General features: G+C 41.6%; 1 protein-coding gene and 1 long non-coding RNA gene across 7 annotated transcripts in view; one reads left to right on the top strand and one right to left on the bottom strand.

Annotated features, from left to right (window-relative positions):
* mn1b (meningioma 1b) overlaps positions 1-16,621 on the top strand; it is a 137,623-nt gene that overhangs the window by 24,716 nt on the left and 96,286 nt on the right. Inside the window, exon 3 of one of the 6 annotated variants that reach the window (XR_007264624.1) lies at positions 647-761. The exons of 4 other annotated variants lie outside the window; for them this stretch is intronic. Coding sequence is in view for 1 of the 2 variants with exons in the window: in XM_048611185.1 (XP_048467142.1) it covers positions 647-828 (182 nt within the window). In the remaining variant the exon portion in view is untranslated. Of the gene's footprint in view, positions 1-646; positions 7,984-16,621 lie in introns of those variants that run through there. One more of the 6 variants, XM_048611185.1, reaches the window with a different exon arrangement.
* LOC125485921 lies at positions 6,550-14,923 on the bottom strand. Its single transcript, XR_007264625.1, has 2 exons — positions 14,606-14,923; positions 6,550-9,528 (listed from the first exon to the last, which is right to left on the bottom strand). It is a non-coding gene; the product is annotated as an uncharacterized LOC125485921 (long non-coding RNA).

The following is a 16,621-nucleotide window of genomic DNA, read 5'->3' as shown; positions in this document are numbered from 1 at the left end:
CGATTTCTCTTGCTCTATATCAACTAGGAGTGACACCCCTTTGTAAGGGGAGAGGTCTGCAATGTTCAGGAGTTCCAGAATTTCAAAAGAATGGACCCCACTGTGTAGAGATGAAAATACCATTCTTGTGGAAACCACCTTCAGAGTGATAACAGCAGAATGATGATGCATTGTTTTAAATAAAAAAATTTGTGTGTTCAATTTTGGACGAGCAATCACAAAAAGGAACACAGTTTCAAACTTAGTTGAATCTGATTTTCTTGGTTGCCAATGAATTTACTTTATACATCATTCCTTTAAAGTAAATCCATTTCTAGGTCTAAATTGTTCATGATTGACAGGTGACGATGAGTCCTTCCTCAAACTATAAAGCTGTAATTTCTGAATTGGAGGATGGTTGCACCATTGATGATCTTGCATTCTGCTGTTCAGCTCTTGCCAAACTTGATCAGCACAGTTCAAGTGAAAAGGTGAGGTCGCACACAGCAGGTTGTACAGAGGAGCATTTACAGGGGTTGCCGTTGGTTTGAGGAATTGCTTTAAACTCAATGAGAAAAGTCAGATTGTTTATGAAAGAAAGAAAAAAAGCAAAAATGGTCCTTAATCCAGAAAACTAAAACTTATTCTGTTTATTAACCCTTTCCAGCCCACGAGCTTTCCCAGAACAAGGCTTCATCAGTCCAGACTGGCAGCCATTTGCAGTGCCTGTCGGTTCACTGCACAGACGACCTTACTGACTCTAAAGGCCGGAGCCCCATGCAAACTTGGAGATCTTTGCATTCGGACATCTCTAATCGATTTGGGACATTCGTGGCTGCTTTGACCTGAACAGAGATGAATTTTCTTTTGTTTTTTTTTTGTTGTTGTTTTCTCCTCTCGGCTGCTGCAGTGCGACAGACAGACAGGACATCAAAACAAGTAAAAGTTGTAGTCAAGAAAGCTTCCGGGCCCCTTGCTGGCACTTTGCCTCAGTACCTGCGACACTGGTGGCCTGGAAAGGGTTAATTACAAGTCTGCGCCTCCTGGTGTTTGCCACAGTGGCTTGCCCAATACCAGGCCTGTTGGATTACTCAAAAAAAATAAGTTAACAGAGACCGGTCCTAAACTTTGTTGAACAGACCGTTTGTTATTGGGATTGTACGACGCTCTCTTTCCCGGATTCCTTGCACTTATATCTGATTTCTTCCCTGGCCCTCCCACACCCTCTGGGCACTGGCTTCCCAGGCAACAACCTCACAGTCAAAAACCAATGCACTGTTGGCAATATTTTTGTTTTCAGACTTTGTTCACCAGGAATCCAAAGTTCGCCATGTGTAAACATCGGTCAAAACTGGCTCGAATTGGGTTCTCACCTCGACCAATATCAGGCAAGGAACAGCAGAGAAGCAGGGTGAGGGGTGGGGATTGAGGTTCGAGTTTGGATACTTTTCTTTGTTGATGCGGTAATTTGTTGATAACCTCAGCCACTCATGGCTCCATGTCACGAGGTGCAGAAGTAAACTTGGGGAAATGGAAACTTGAGTTCCGAAGCTCGATTCGCATTTCATCCTTTCTGGACTAAAGAAAAATGGACGGGTTGCTTGATTCAGTTTATTCCACAGAGTCGTCATCGAGCCCATAGTAGACCGTGATCAATCTGTGTTCATTATGTTTGAATTTCTGGGACAAATATGTATTAAAAAACACACACATGCTCAAAATGTCACTAGTTTCCCATAACCATTGCATTGCTGTGTTGTTTATAAAACCACATTTCATTCACTTGGACAATGTTTAAAGTGTGTGATGCAGCAGCAAGGCATGCAGGGGCTATGATGAGAAAATCAAAACAATGTTTACAAGGTGCAGCAAGAATGAACAATAAGGGTAGAATTTACCCCAAGGTGCAGTCAGTTGTCCACATCCTGTGCAATATCATTTGCACTTAATCCCTCCACTGAGAAACATCACATCATATTGAAGGATATGAGGCAAAAGCAGGTCTATAGACCACAGATTAGACATGATCTCATTAAGTGATGGATAGTGCTGAATAGAATAGTCCTGTTCTTTTGTTCCAGCAGATATATAGACTTAGAGGATCATTAATAGTAATTGCAGTATTGGGAGTAGTGAAAGAGCTATAACTCATGCCAAAAAAATTATTGAGGGAACAGATCCTACTTATTCATCTCCTTGGCTATTTTCTCCCAGTTAACGAGTGTTTTTTTTTTGTCATAGACCCATCAGTAGATTTTTTTTTCACTGACATCATTGATCACCCTCTCCACACCCAGAAATCTCCCATTCAAAAAATACCAGGTGCTGTGTGAGTACTCCTGAGGATAGCAGTGCCTGTTATCACCCTAATCCTCTTGCATTTGTTGTGCAAGTGAAAACAGTGGGAAAAAAAAACATGGAGAAATCCAAATCCAGGAAGACTTATGGGACACACATCTGAGAGGGAGATGGTCAACGTCTTTTCCTGTATTGCTCAAGTTCCTCTTCAAGCTTTTTGACTTGGAATCATATTGCCATTCTTTCACGTTCCTGGGTCAAAATCCTGGAACAGCCTGACAACACTGTGGTTGTCCCCAAACCCCAAAGATTGTAGTGGCTCTAGAAGGCAGCTCACCACGACCTTTTCCAAGGCAATTAGGCAAGGGGGATAAATGCTAGCCAGTGACACCCGCATGACATGAATGAATTGGAAAAAGTTCTTTCATACATGAATGGGAGATCTCCTAAGGTAGTATGGATATACATAAGCCCTAGTTATATGATCGAACATCTCAGCAATAATGGGTAGGATGCTATAATCTAACAATGTGCATGCAGTTGTGTGCACAGGGCACTGACTGAGATACAAGTCTGAGATATTTTAGACTTTATGGGAACTAAGATTTTTTTGAAACTTGCATTGAAGGCCCAAAGTCAGGGGCTTGATTCTGTGCACGATTTGGCCATCTCAGGTTGGTTCCGTCATTGTGAAAGGGAACTAACCATTGCTGAGTCAATTGCGTGCCAGTTGTAATTTCCCACTGTGATTTTGTCTCCAGTTAGATAAGAGTGCATTTTCAGGTAGAAGCAGGAGCAAGGAATGGACAAGGTGAATGATCTTAGTGTTGAACGTACAATGGGAACTGACTCAGTAGGTGTACTGAGCCACACAGATCAGGCAGCTCCCAGGCTTGGTCAGTTTTGTTTTGTCTGACCTGCATTAGTTGGGCTTAGCTAGGAGTAGCAATGGGGATCTTAAATGGGTCTTTGTGCCCTTGAAGGTAAGAGCAGGGAAAGTCAGACAGAGTTCCTGTTTCTGATAACCCACCAACTCCCCACCCAAGGAATACGTGTGTGCATGTAGGTATATACATATATGCTTTCGTTATGAGGGAACAAGATCAAACTTGGCTGTAATGTTCCCTTTTCTGATTAAGTGCATGTATGAAGAATGGCCACAGGAACAAAAGTTCTCAAGGGTAGTTGGATGGAACAGAGAAAACTGGTAAAAGACGAAGCTGTCTGATCCTCATAGCATACTTGACATGTTGTACATTGTGTCTCAGAGTGGAACATAAGAACTAGGAGCAGGAGTAGGCTGTCCGGCCCTTCGAGCCTGCTCCGCCGTTCAATAAGATCATGGCTGATCTTTTCGTGGACTCAGATCCACTTACCCGTGTTCTCACCGTATCCCTTAATTCCTTTATTGTTCAAAAAAAACTACCTTATCTTTAAAAACATTTACTGAAGTAGTGTCAACTACTTCACTGAGCAAGGAATTCCATAGATTAACAACCCTCTGGGTGAAGAAGTTCCTTCTCAATTCAGTCCTAAATCTGCTCTCTCTAATCTTGAGGCTATGCCCTGTTGTCCTAGCTTCACCTGCCGGTGGAAACATCCTCTCTACTTCTATCTTATCTATTCCCTTCATAATTTTATATGTTTCTATAAGATCCCCCCTCAATCTTCTGAATTCCAATGAATATAATCCCAATCTACTCAGTCTGTCTTCATAAGCCAACCTCTTCAACTCCAGAATCAACCTAGTGAACCTCCTTTGTACCCCCTCCAGTGCCAGTACATCCTTTCTCAAGTAAGGAGACCAAAACTGTACATAGTACTCCAGGTGTGGCCTCAACAGCACCTTGTACAGCTGCAACATAACCCCTCTGCTTTTAATCTCAATCCCTTTAGCAATGAAGGACAAAATTCCGTTTGCCTTCCTAATTACTTGTTGTACCTGCAGACTCACCTTCTGTGATTCATGCACAAGGACACCCAGATCCCTCTGCATAGCAGCATGCTGCAACTTTTTACCATTCAAGTAATAATCCTTTTTACTATTACTCCTACCAATGACTTCACATTTATTTACATTGTATTCCATTTGCCAGACCTTTGCCCACTCACTCAATGTATCTATGTTCCTCTGCAAAGTTGCACAGTCCTCTGCACACTTTGCTTTGCCACTCATCTTAGTGTCATCTGCAAATTTTGACACCCTACATGTGGTCCCCAACTCCAAATCATCTATATAAATTGTAAATAATTGCGGTCCCTACACCGATCCCTGAGGCACACCACTAGTTACTGACTGCCAGCTAGAATAGCACTCATTTATCCCCACTCTTTGCTCAGGTGGCCTGGGGTCAGGAGGGATGTTGATGTGGGAGTGAGCGACTATGTTTTATGGTTACCTTGCTCCAGTAAAATGTTGTCCCAAGTGTGCACCATTAGGGTTAGGTTCTACTTTATATCCCCAGGGTTATGGACCGGCAATTCTTTTCATTGCTACACTGCAACCAACGTGGAAAACAATGGTAAAAAGATCCAGACAATAGTTCTATCCATTAGATAAATTGGGAGTTGCACAGTGGATTATTTATCCCACAGCCAGCACTAAACTCATTCTGTTTCACTCCATAGAAATAGATGCTGAGTCGATTGAAGAGAGAGCCGGGCAATTTTCATTTACCATTTATGCCTGCTCATGCCCCTGTCAGAACTTATACCATTATTATAATGATTGATAGTTTATCCACACAAGTTTTAGAAAACAGAACTTTTTGGCAGTTCAGGCTCAATGGGCTGAAGGGCCTTTTCTGTACTGTGATTCTGTGAAAATAGTTTGATCCTTTGGAACCCCTGGACACGTTAATTAACCGATAGTTGGTTTGCAAGGACTAAACAATATGAATTACACAATAGATTACACAAAACATATCTGGTGCTCAGATTACATAACACACTTTGACTTCAGCAAGTGAGTTGCTCAATTTCTGGGAATCACTCCCACCTACCCCCTCAAGTTTCTATCTTATCTCTAGTTTTTGATTTTTTTGTGGATATATTTTTAGTTCACACTCCACAATTTGAATTGTACAATTTAAGTTCGATCTTTGGCACTTCCGTGAAGCAACATTGCCATCCTTGAGGGGTGCAGTGGTTAAGTGGAATGAAGTGAGTAAATCAATTCAGCTTTTTAAAACACCAGAAAATAAAAACTGAAATTCCCAAGACATCTGTTGCCTTTATTTCCATCATGTATTTTGAACTGGGTGAAGCCACACACACACATAGACACACACAAAATGCTGGAAATCACAGCTGGTCAGGCAGCATCCATCCATCTTCAGTATAGATTCTAGCATCTGCAATAATTTGCTCCTACACTGAAACTTATGTTTTCTGGGTATTTTCCACACTTGATTTTAAACGAGTGAATTTATAATTCCTGAAACATTGAACAAACTTAAAGTTCCCAAGAGCGAGTTAGAGAGAGGGTGTTTAGTTTAAACAGCGAGGAGCACAGCTTTGGCTTTATGCAACGTGATCCTCAACCCTGTTTTGTAGTATTTTTCAATGAGCCTTTACATTGGAGATGACATTGGAGGTATCAGCAATTTCTTCCGGTTGTTCCATGGAGCTCATGTTCACTCTGCTTCCAAGTAGCATTGACAGGTAGTTACACACTGGTAAGCAGACGTATTCTTTTCTTAAAAGTTAACAGTAGGCAAAATGAAATATCTAATTATTAAATTGACATTAATGCTCATCTTAAATATTTGGACTGTGTTTTGCCGATCAAAATCCCTTTATTTTTCAACTTTGGGTGCTTAATCTTTGAGAATGAAATGTTACGCCCCCTGTTTTGCTCACAGCTTGGGGGGGTCTGTTCATTGTGAAGGAGATTCAGTCCAGAGTGGATTCTGTTTCCACTGCCTATCTTCCTTTCCATTGTGGTTTTGGTGCGTATAACGGCAGCAACCCAGTACAGCTTATCACAATGCAAATGGTGATTTATGCCAAGTGTTATGTGTTGCCTGACATACAATCTGCTTGAAGCACATGTTTCCTCACAGTGTCACTTACTCTGTTGAATAACTTTGATCCCACACGTAGCACCTTTTGGTGTCATCCGATTTTTATAGACTAACAGGATAATAACTGTTGGATTCCAAACAGTGTAACCCATTCCACACAATGTCCCTGCCTGTAGCTTTGTTTGAACCGTAAACTGTGTTGTGTAATGTTAAGCTCAGAATCTGCCCAAAAGTCAGTGTGCAGAGGTAAAGTTGTTCAACAAGTTTAATGGTGTTGGGATATTTCACTGCCCTTACAAACATTGTACTGGTACATTGAAGCGTCTTGTAACATGCTGTTGTTCCCACGGTAGAGTGTTGCATAATCTGTCATAGACCTGCATCCCCATCTGTCATCTGCTGGCAGACATTTATTAATTAGTTTGCTTTGTGAGAGTAAAATTTGGGACGTTTTTTGGTGTATTTTTTAAACAATACTTATTTTAATCTCATATCCAAATTCCTTTACCCTCTCACCCATTTTTATTTCAGTTATTGACTTCAACCGCATATCCAACCTGTATCTTCCATTCCCCTACTCCGGACAAATAATCAGCTCCAGCCTCACTAATCAGCCATCACTCTATCAGTTGCCATATAAGGTGCCTTGGCACTTCATTTCTCTCAATCCGCCTCATTTGTGTTTCAGAAAAGTCTTTTAATCTATCCCTTGCTCTGTGTGCTATTCTTTCTCCAGGAAATTCACGTTGCCATATTTTCATGCTCCAGCCCTCTCTAACCATTAAATCTAAACTTACCTTAGAAACTTCACAATTATTACTTTGGTTTATGTATTAAGCACTCAAGGTTCTATAGATTTGTTTTCATTCACTCCTAGCACCAACCATGACTATCCTGAGCTGCTTCATTATACAGTGCTCTCAATGGCTGCTATTCTGTCCTGGGATTCAAACAGTGAATAAAGAGGTGAAAGGAATGATCTCTTATCTGCTGCAGAGCCTTTCCACCATCAGTCAAAGCCCTTCATACTCCCTAACCTATCTAGTGTGTTACCAGTCCTGAAGCCAGAATCACTGTTCCATCTAATATTAAATTATTGTGTGAGATTTGGGGTATGATTAATTTGCTTATTTTATGATTGTGGTCAATTTTGGTTGTTCTTGAGAGTAGGGGTAAAAATAAATATGCATTAGACAGACATGGAAAACAGGTCAGCCTGTACATTGAAAGATTACAGTGGCCCTCTCCATATCATGGTGCCCTGATTGGTTAACAAAATGTTCCTTTAAGAAACTGGGGTGAGGTGGGATGAAGCATCACCAATTCATTCTCTGACTGCAGCTTAAGGACAGTTGCACATGTAACAGTATGAACTGATAAATCCTTTCTGGGTGCTTTGACAAAAACTGTTGCCACTTTGAAATTTGAAGTTTCTCTTTGGCTCTGTCTCACACAATGCTGCTTTGGTCTTTGTTGACTGACTGGAGCAGTTCCCACGGTTTTTATTTTTGAGTGTTTTGTCTCACTGAGTGCAACAGGACTTATTTTTGGAAACAGAAAAGAAGAAAAAAATCTGGACACTGTACTGTAGGTGCATTCGCCTGTACTCATGCCTAATGTATACATATGTTTTAATGAGACTCAAGAAGATGAATAAACTATAATGCAAGTTATAACTCAAGTCTGATCTGAGTCCACAATTATTTTACCTTCTGCTCTTCAACATCATTCCTGAGCTGAGATTCCTGGCAAAGGTTCCATAGTGACTCCACTCTGTCACCCATTGCTAGGTGATGACTTTCTGTTCAAAACAAATAAACAAAAAAACAGGCAGCTCCTCTTACTTGGTGCTGAAATGTGCTGTCTGGTGGCCAAGGATCAGGAGAGTTACAATGCAGTTAGGATACAGACTGCTAATTGAACCATGTGGTGTGTGGGCACTGCCTGAAGCTGGGATCGTGCTAAGCAATGATCTGTGGGTCCGTCTAAAGTATTTTGTTTCTGTCCATATCAGAACCAGAACCGCAGACTACCTCAGTACTTCACTTCCATCTGTAATTGATTATTTTTCCTTGCTGGAAGAGGTCACTGGAGGGAGGTAACCAGTTGGTGCAAATGGGGCCTTGTTTGACCAAGAGGGAACAATCCATCAAACCTGCCACTGATCCAATGTAACTGCAGTAAATTCAGGAATCGCAGTTAAAACAATAACCCTTGAATTTATATAGTCACTGAGTGTACCGGAACATCTCAAGCATTCTGTACAGTGAAACATGCATTGTGTTGTCTCAGCAATATTTAGTAAAGGAGTTTTTGTTGTGAACCTCTCCTTTTAGTGGGATCATTTGGAGCTTATTTACTTGGGGCAAAGGTTCTAATTCAGTAGGTTTGATGTCAATTTGCCTTTTTCTTTGACTCAAACCCACTGTCAACCCATACAACCTGAAATGTCTCAGGTAAACTTGTCTCCTTTTGTGTAATAAGGCAATGTTTGGGAGAGAAGAGATTCTGTTGCAGGGTAGAGGGGTGAAACTGAAAGACTTGACCTAGAGAGTGATTAAATTCAGTAGACCGAAGGCTTAAGATATAGAAATGTCAAGGCTGGAATTTTTCACTAATGCCCCGCTGTTGTACCAAGATGCAGCAAATATTTATGAATGCCTCCTGTATATAGATGTTGAAGTATGTGTCGGAAGTAGCCCCTTTTACAGTAGTCAACCGCAGTCCTACTTCAGAGCTAAATGGATAACTGAAAATGGTCCCTGACAATCATCCAGCTCTCCGCTATAGCTTCACATAGCTGCTTGTGCAAGGCAGCAGCCACATCCCTGCAGTTATGTTGTCCAAAGGACAAACAGGAGAGAAGACCACATGAGCTGGTGTCCATGCAAGAAGGAGACTATCCATTTCCAATCACTGTTTCCTAAATGCACGAAAAAACAAATAGCTGCCTTGATGGAATCAGCAGAGGAAATGGTATTGCCTTAGTGGTACTGGAAGCATTGTAGCACAGCAGTGTGTGCAATGCAAAGTTTGTCAGCATGGGTGCAGAGGCGCTGTAGATCATCGAGTGCAGCCAACACAATTCCAGTCATCTTGTTAAGCCAGTGGGAGCAGATGGGCAAGATCGAGAAAGGTGATCTGTCCAAACCATCTCCACTCTAATGGACTCACGTGCAGGTATTTTTTTATCGTGCCAGTGCCTTCGCACACATGCTGTTACATCCTGGAAAAAAAAGAAAATTCATTCATTTTGTACTCACCCACACAGTGCACAAATTTTACTAAGCTTCTTGAAACATTCAAACTTGATGAAGAACTGTTCCTGACCACAACACAGAGCTACTTTTGGTGGCAGGGTGCTATAGCAAAATAATACTGATATTGCTGCTTATGTAAAACCTGCTTAGCAGAGGAGGGCCAACTGACAGAGCTATCTGCAAACTACATTCTCTTCCGGGTAGGCAGGAGGTGAGAGGTTGTGTCTGCTTTGTCAGTGTGATGTCAAATCTGATTTTACAGAAAGTTTGGATACTCTCCCTGGGACAGTGCTTCCCAAACCATTTTCCTCTGTGACTGCTTTTTGAGGCTTCAAAATTGTTGTAGCACCCTCCATGACATCTGAGAGAACAGGAGGACAGTTGCATGGCTTTTAGAAAAGCAAAGTACTGCAAATGCTGGAAATCTGAAATAGACACAGAGAATGCTGAACAAACTCAGCTGGCTTGGCAGCATTTCTAGAAAAAGAAACAAGAGTTCAAACAGGGTTTTGCACCTTTATAACTTGGCCAGAGCTCTGCAGCACTAAACTTTCAACTAGTGACCGCACTTGGGGTCCAAAACCTGACTTTGGGAAGCTTTTTGCCCTCATGGCAAAAATAATCACCTCTTGTCAACAAAGTATGCAACAACTGTCAGTATATGTGCTTCAACAATGCCTAGTCCTGCGGTTGTCAAGGACAAATCCTGATGGCCAGGACAGAACTATTGCAAATAATCCGCAATAGAATAAGCTCATTGTGAAAGGGGACTTTGGTGCAAGACCAGTAGCTAACTGCCAGGCTTGTGATAGTGTTCAAGGAAACAAGGTGGGGAAATACATAAACAATGACATGATTTGCCAAAGTCTCTGCAACCACTGAAATATGCCAAATCTTTCAATACAATCCTTAGACAATTCCAATACAATCTTTAGACAGAGGCAAAGTGCAAAAATATATAGCTGCACCCAAAATCTAAACACTGGTATCAGATTCACTTCACCATCACGTAAAAGATTTTGTGATCACTGGATTATGCGAGTGCTCTCCGCACCCAAAGATGCCATGCTCCAAGACAAAATTTATTATCACACAGAAATGAAGGACAACATGCACTAGACACCGAAGAAAGCCAAATGTGTGGCAAATTGCATCTGCAGAGAGCCACGAACAATTAAGGCTCACACTCAGGGAACAACCATCCTCCAAAGAAAACCCACGAGATGGTGTTGAAGTGGCATGGTTAACTTTCAAACCAACAGATCTCGAAGCTGCCAGTACTGTCCTGGGAAAACAAGAGAAACCATCAAGATTGGTTAAATGAGAACGATGTTCGAAGCAAATTGGCAGAGGAGATTAAACCATTAATTAATGGAGATTAAATTAGGAATCATCGACACATCCATAATTGAGAAATCACTCCAAGAGAGTAAATGGAACCTGCACCAAATATTTCATAGGATGCAAGAAACATGGTGGGGTGTGGGGGGGGGAGGAGGTTGTGGGGGGGTGAACAAATCAGAGAACTTCAAGACCATGTTGATCAATATGGCATGAGGAATTTTTATAAACTCCTGCAAACTGTGCATGGTCCTCCCTCATGCAGTTGCTCGCCTACTCCTAGCACTGACAGGGAGCTCTGCTCGTGGACAGGAAATGTATTGGGGGTCTGTTTAAATACCAATCCACTGTAAGCAATAGACAAACTTCCAGATTGGCCTAAATGTGAAAACTTATGTTTTGCAACTTGACAAGGCCATCTGATCTTTACCCTCAAAGAAATCAGTATGCTCAGACAGGATCCCAGGAGAAATTTACAGATTTGAAGACCCCAGCTAGCTATCAAATTTACACAATGATATCACAGAGTGTGGGATCAATAAAGCTGTGTTAATATGCACTCTTCTACAGGCTTGTGAGACACAAGACTACATTGTCCTTACATGTTAAGCAGACTGATTCCATAGGAGATGCATTCAGAACATCTGAGGCATCGAATGGGAGAACAGAGTGCCCCACACAGAGTTACTTCAAAGAGCAGGAATGTCTGTAATCACAGCTCCCAACGTCACAGCCAGCTCAGAAAGAGTGGATATATAATATGTATGACTGATGATAAAATACCCACAATGGTCGATTATTCTCAATTTCAACTTGGACACTATCTGCAAGATCATATAAATGAGATTAAAGTTCAAGGACATTTTAAAAAATACTGATTTGATTCAGCTCCACTCCACCCACATGAGCAGATAACCCATACTCCACTGAGTTACTGAGGGAGTGCTGCACTGTCAGAGTTGTTTTCTTTAGGATGAGATGTTAAACAGCGACCCCCACTGTTTTCAAAGGTGGATGTAATGGACACTGAGACACAATTCAAGAAGTGCATAAATCTTCTCACTGACCCAACATCAGCAAAACAGGCACCAGCTGATGGTTTATTCCCAATTTCTGCCACTTCTGCCTGTCTTAAACAGTAGTGTACTGAAGTAATCGATACACCGTGGAGCTGGAGGAACACAGTAGGTCAGGCAGCTTCAGAGGAGCAGGATAGTTGATGTTTCAGGCCTAGTCCCTTAACTTCAGTCCTGATGATGGGTCTAGGCCCAAAACGTCAATTCTCCTGTTCCTCTGATGCTGCCTGGCCTGCTGTGTTCCTCCAGCTTCACACTGTGTTATCTCTGACTCCAGCATCGGCAGTTCTTACTATCTCTGTACTGAAGTATCTCATTGACAGCAAAATGGTTTGGGATATGCTGAGGTTATAAAAAGCACTATACAATTACAGCTCACTTTATTAATTCTCTTTGTGTCTTTAGATCCTATTTTACTGGCCAATCACAGGATAGTTGTGCACTCAACTTGTATATGATGGCTTAGCTTAAAGTTGAAGGAGATTTGGCTGCATGTGTTCCGTACTCAATCTGAGCCTATCTTGTTGTTGCTTTCAATTCAAAAAAGGCTCAGTCTTTGCCCACTGAAACCAGCGAAATCGAAACTTTTTAATTTTCCTTTATCAGTTTATGCATTCTTTGTTCCTATATGGCTCTTTGAGTTTTAGGAAGTGTCCGTGCTGATTTGGAAATACATTTTTGGGCACCTCCATTTAGAGAAATCACTGCTGTTTTTTCTGTGCCATGTCTTTTACTGGGCTGGGATAGAGGGGAGCATGTTTTTTGTTCTCTTGTTTTTATTCAAACTTAACAGAGAAAAATGATATTGCCATGCCAGCCTGCAGGCTCCCACATGCACTAATAAACAAAACCTATGCTTGTGTAAAACTAATGGTACATGGGGGAGCCCTGAGAAGCTCAAAGCATTAGGAACTAGTGTAAAATGCATGTTTCATTCTTGTTGTGAACTGTGGGAGCTGCCAGTGCAAAAGCCAATCCCAGGCTTCATTTAATCTGAACCATTACTGCACTGGGTCTTTCCACGTTCAGTCAAAGAAATGTTTCTGCTGAAAGTTTATGAATGTACAATTGTGGTGCTTTCAAAATAGATTTGCACAATCCTTCATGCCCTCTTGGTATGTTAAAAGCACACTTCATATTCCTGCACAGACTCAATGGGTAAATGCAACACCCGGTATGGCGATGAATCATTCAGGCTATGGGTGCATTAGGTTTGATCGTATCAGAGGGAGTGCCACAACTGGCATTGATGCTTTGAGCATGACAGGCAAGGCAGGGCAGTGGGATAGGGTTGGATGTTGGTGAGATGGGGAAAGTGTGTGGTTTGGGAGCAATGATGGTGTGAGGTAGGCAAGGTCTTTATCCACTGACTCAGCTGGACATTATTATGCAGATGTGAGATGGGGATCGGACTAGGCGCAGCTGTGTGATGTATAATGATGGGTGTCCTTGGAAGTGTTCCCGGCATGAGCAAGAGAGGGGAGATAATTGGCAATGGAAAGTAAAATAGGAAAATAGCTTCAATTTCTGAGGACAGGCTGAGGTGTTCTCATCTTCCCCAACCATCCCATCCTTGCCAAATAAATAAAAGTGACTTGCCCTGCCTGACGTTGGTTAACTCTTTAAGGGACAGATAAAACCTTTCCTGGCCAACCCTGGCGACAGGGACAGATGTGCTGCAGGTTACAACAGGTTAATGATTTGGTCGTTACAACTGCTCTTTATGTAGCCACTCTGCACCTCATCCCACAGAAGTCAAGATAAGACTTAGATTGTTTTCTATACGAATACCACAATGCTGACATTGGGCCTGGCTGAACAGTGACCCAGGTGCCAGGGTTGAGCTAAAGCAGCAGGGGGGCAGCCCAATAGCCTTTTCAGACACTAAAGATTTGGGGGATTAAAATCCTGAAAAAGCAGCCTCTCAGCTGTTTGTTAATGAGTCTCCAGCCAGCCAGCAAACAAACCTAATCAATAGTTTGTTAAAACACACACACACACAGCCTCAGCATTCACACACACACACACACACACACACATACACAGCCTCAGCTTTCACACACGCACACACACACAAATGCGCACACACACACAAATGCGCACACGCAGACATGCACACACACACACGTGCACACACACTCAAACACATATGCACACACAGTGCGCACATACACAGCCTCAGCATTCACACGCACACACACACATACACAGCCTCAGAATTGACACACGCGCACACACACACACAAATACACACACACACACGCACACATGTGCACACACACGCATATGCACACACACACACTCACACACACACAAGCACACACACACATATGCACATACACACACACATACACTCACACCCATGCCCTCACACACACACCCACACACATACGCACACACACTCATACACACACACACATTCATATGCACACACACACAAACACACACGCACACAAACATATGCACTCACACACATATGCACACACCCACACCCAGACCCATACTCACAGACACACACACACAGCCTCACCATTCACACCGGAGGCACTAAGAGTCGAGGCCAAGTAACACACACACAAAAGGCTTTTCCTCTAAAAATTTGTGCCATCTCAACTTTCTCACATACCTCACTCCTTGAATGCTGCATACTTAGGCTGAGGCTCCAATTTCAGGTTGGGTTCCGTAATGGAAACTTGAATCCGCACAGTTGTTCCTTGAGTCCTTTGTGGTGTCACTAAATTTTTTTGTTCTGTTTGAGTAGAGCAGTATTGAAAACTTATTAAGTAATGATAATTGGTCTAATCAGCAGGCCTTAAGCTCTGGGTTGAGGTGGGAGGCGGAGAACATTCGTTCTTGATTTTGCGCCCTTCCCCCACCTCCAGCCACTGTTTAGAATTTCCTTTCTTGGAATTGTTGAATGGCAGTTGACAGGAAGCCACCTTCCTCTCTGTCTCTTGAAAGGAAACCAGCTGAAGCCTGCCTGGTGTCACAGCGACACAATAAGCGCATCTAGACTGGGGGCTTGGTCTCACTTCAAGGATGAAATACAGTTTGTGATGGGACAAATAGCTGTTGCTTTGATAATTAAAGGCATTTTATCTTAATTTGACCTGTTAGAAACTGTCCTTTTCATGATTTACGAGGCATAGATGAGGATGGGGGACCCACTGCAGTGGCTTATCTAAAAATCTGTCCTGACAGACCCCAGTGGACCTATTAGAGAGTTTGAGATTGCTTGCTGTTATTCTTGATGCCTGTTCATCTCTTATTGGAGGGTGCATATTAAACTCGATACAGCATTGCTTGAGTGTACTTACCAGAATCATAGATGTTCCCTACACCCTGCCCCTTACCTTAACAGTACTCAAATAAACTGAAATGACAAAGTTTTGTACCAGCCACAATAGAAAAGTATTACTTTGTGACACACACACAAGCCCAGAAAAAAAGAGAGAAAATAGAATCCACAGAATTAAACACCAAACAGAAGTTAATTTTTTTGTCGACTACAACACAACAATTTGTGAATACACAAAGTTTTGACTGTGCTATTTTCCATGCCTATTGAGTGATTTTACAAGTCAAAGTCACTAATCAAGATTGTATCATTGTGACTTAGTGATAAATTTTGTTTGATAATTTCTGCTTATAAAGTTTTGTGACATTTTGCTACATTAAGGGCATCCATTTTGAGATTGGTGCCAAAGTGAACTGGTGTGAATGAGATGGTGTTGGAATTTTAATATCTTAATCCTAGTAAACTGTAAGATTCGGAGTTGACATGAAAGAGGAAGTAATTGGAATTAAACGGACAGCTATTTTCAGTGAGCTGGCAGAGGCATGAAAGCCCAAATGGTCCTTCTGTATTGCAAAATGTTAGGTTTCTGATTGCATTTGGTGTATTACAGATAAAGTATTAAAACTCAGCCTTAATTTAAGTGTAAGAAAAGAAAAAAAGCTTGCAAATGCTACTTTTTACATCATTAGATCTTTTATTACTTCAGATTTTTGAAATATAAAAGTCAGTTGAAATGGGGAGAGAAAGTACAATATTAGAAGAATTCATTTTCAACCATCCACTAACAGCAATTCTTGAAGACATTTTATTCCTAAGTTCTTGAAGCATGTAGAATCTCACCCCATTCTTGCTAGCTGAAACCCATCAAATTTGGGTGTATCATTTATTAGTTCTCATTCTCTCCTGCACAGACAGGAAAATTTTACTCCACCATGGAAATGTGTTCTAATACTTGATATTTTTACTAAAAACATCAGAGCTTGCGTAATAGCGGTCTGTTATGTGTCATACATTGGTTGATGCTCAGTGCCAATGTAAAGGATTTGTGCGAATACAACCTGGACTATGTCTTATACAATCTGAAATGTGGACAGTTATGTTTATAATCTGTAAGACATGTAAAGTTAAGTCATAGAATCTCTCTGACATGTGCAACTATGATGTAGCCCTTACCTGTTTTTGGGTCCACATCACATATCTGATAATACCCTGGTGTTGATCCACCTAGCTGAAATCGAAGAGACATCAGGAATGAGAGCCTAGCACTCATTCTATTAAAGCCCATCACTTTAGCACATTAACTCTTAATGTGCTACCTAATAATTTGACTAACAGTTATGCTTT

Source organism: Rhincodon typus, chromosome 24, assembly GCF_021869965.1.
Source record: "Rhincodon typus isolate 14 chromosome 24, sRhiTyp1.1, whole genome shotgun sequence".
Classification (NCBI taxonomy): domain Eukaryota; kingdom Metazoa; phylum Chordata; class Chondrichthyes; order Orectolobiformes; family Rhincodontidae; genus Rhincodon; species Rhincodon typus.
This window is presented reverse-complemented; position numbering and strand designations above follow the sequence as displayed.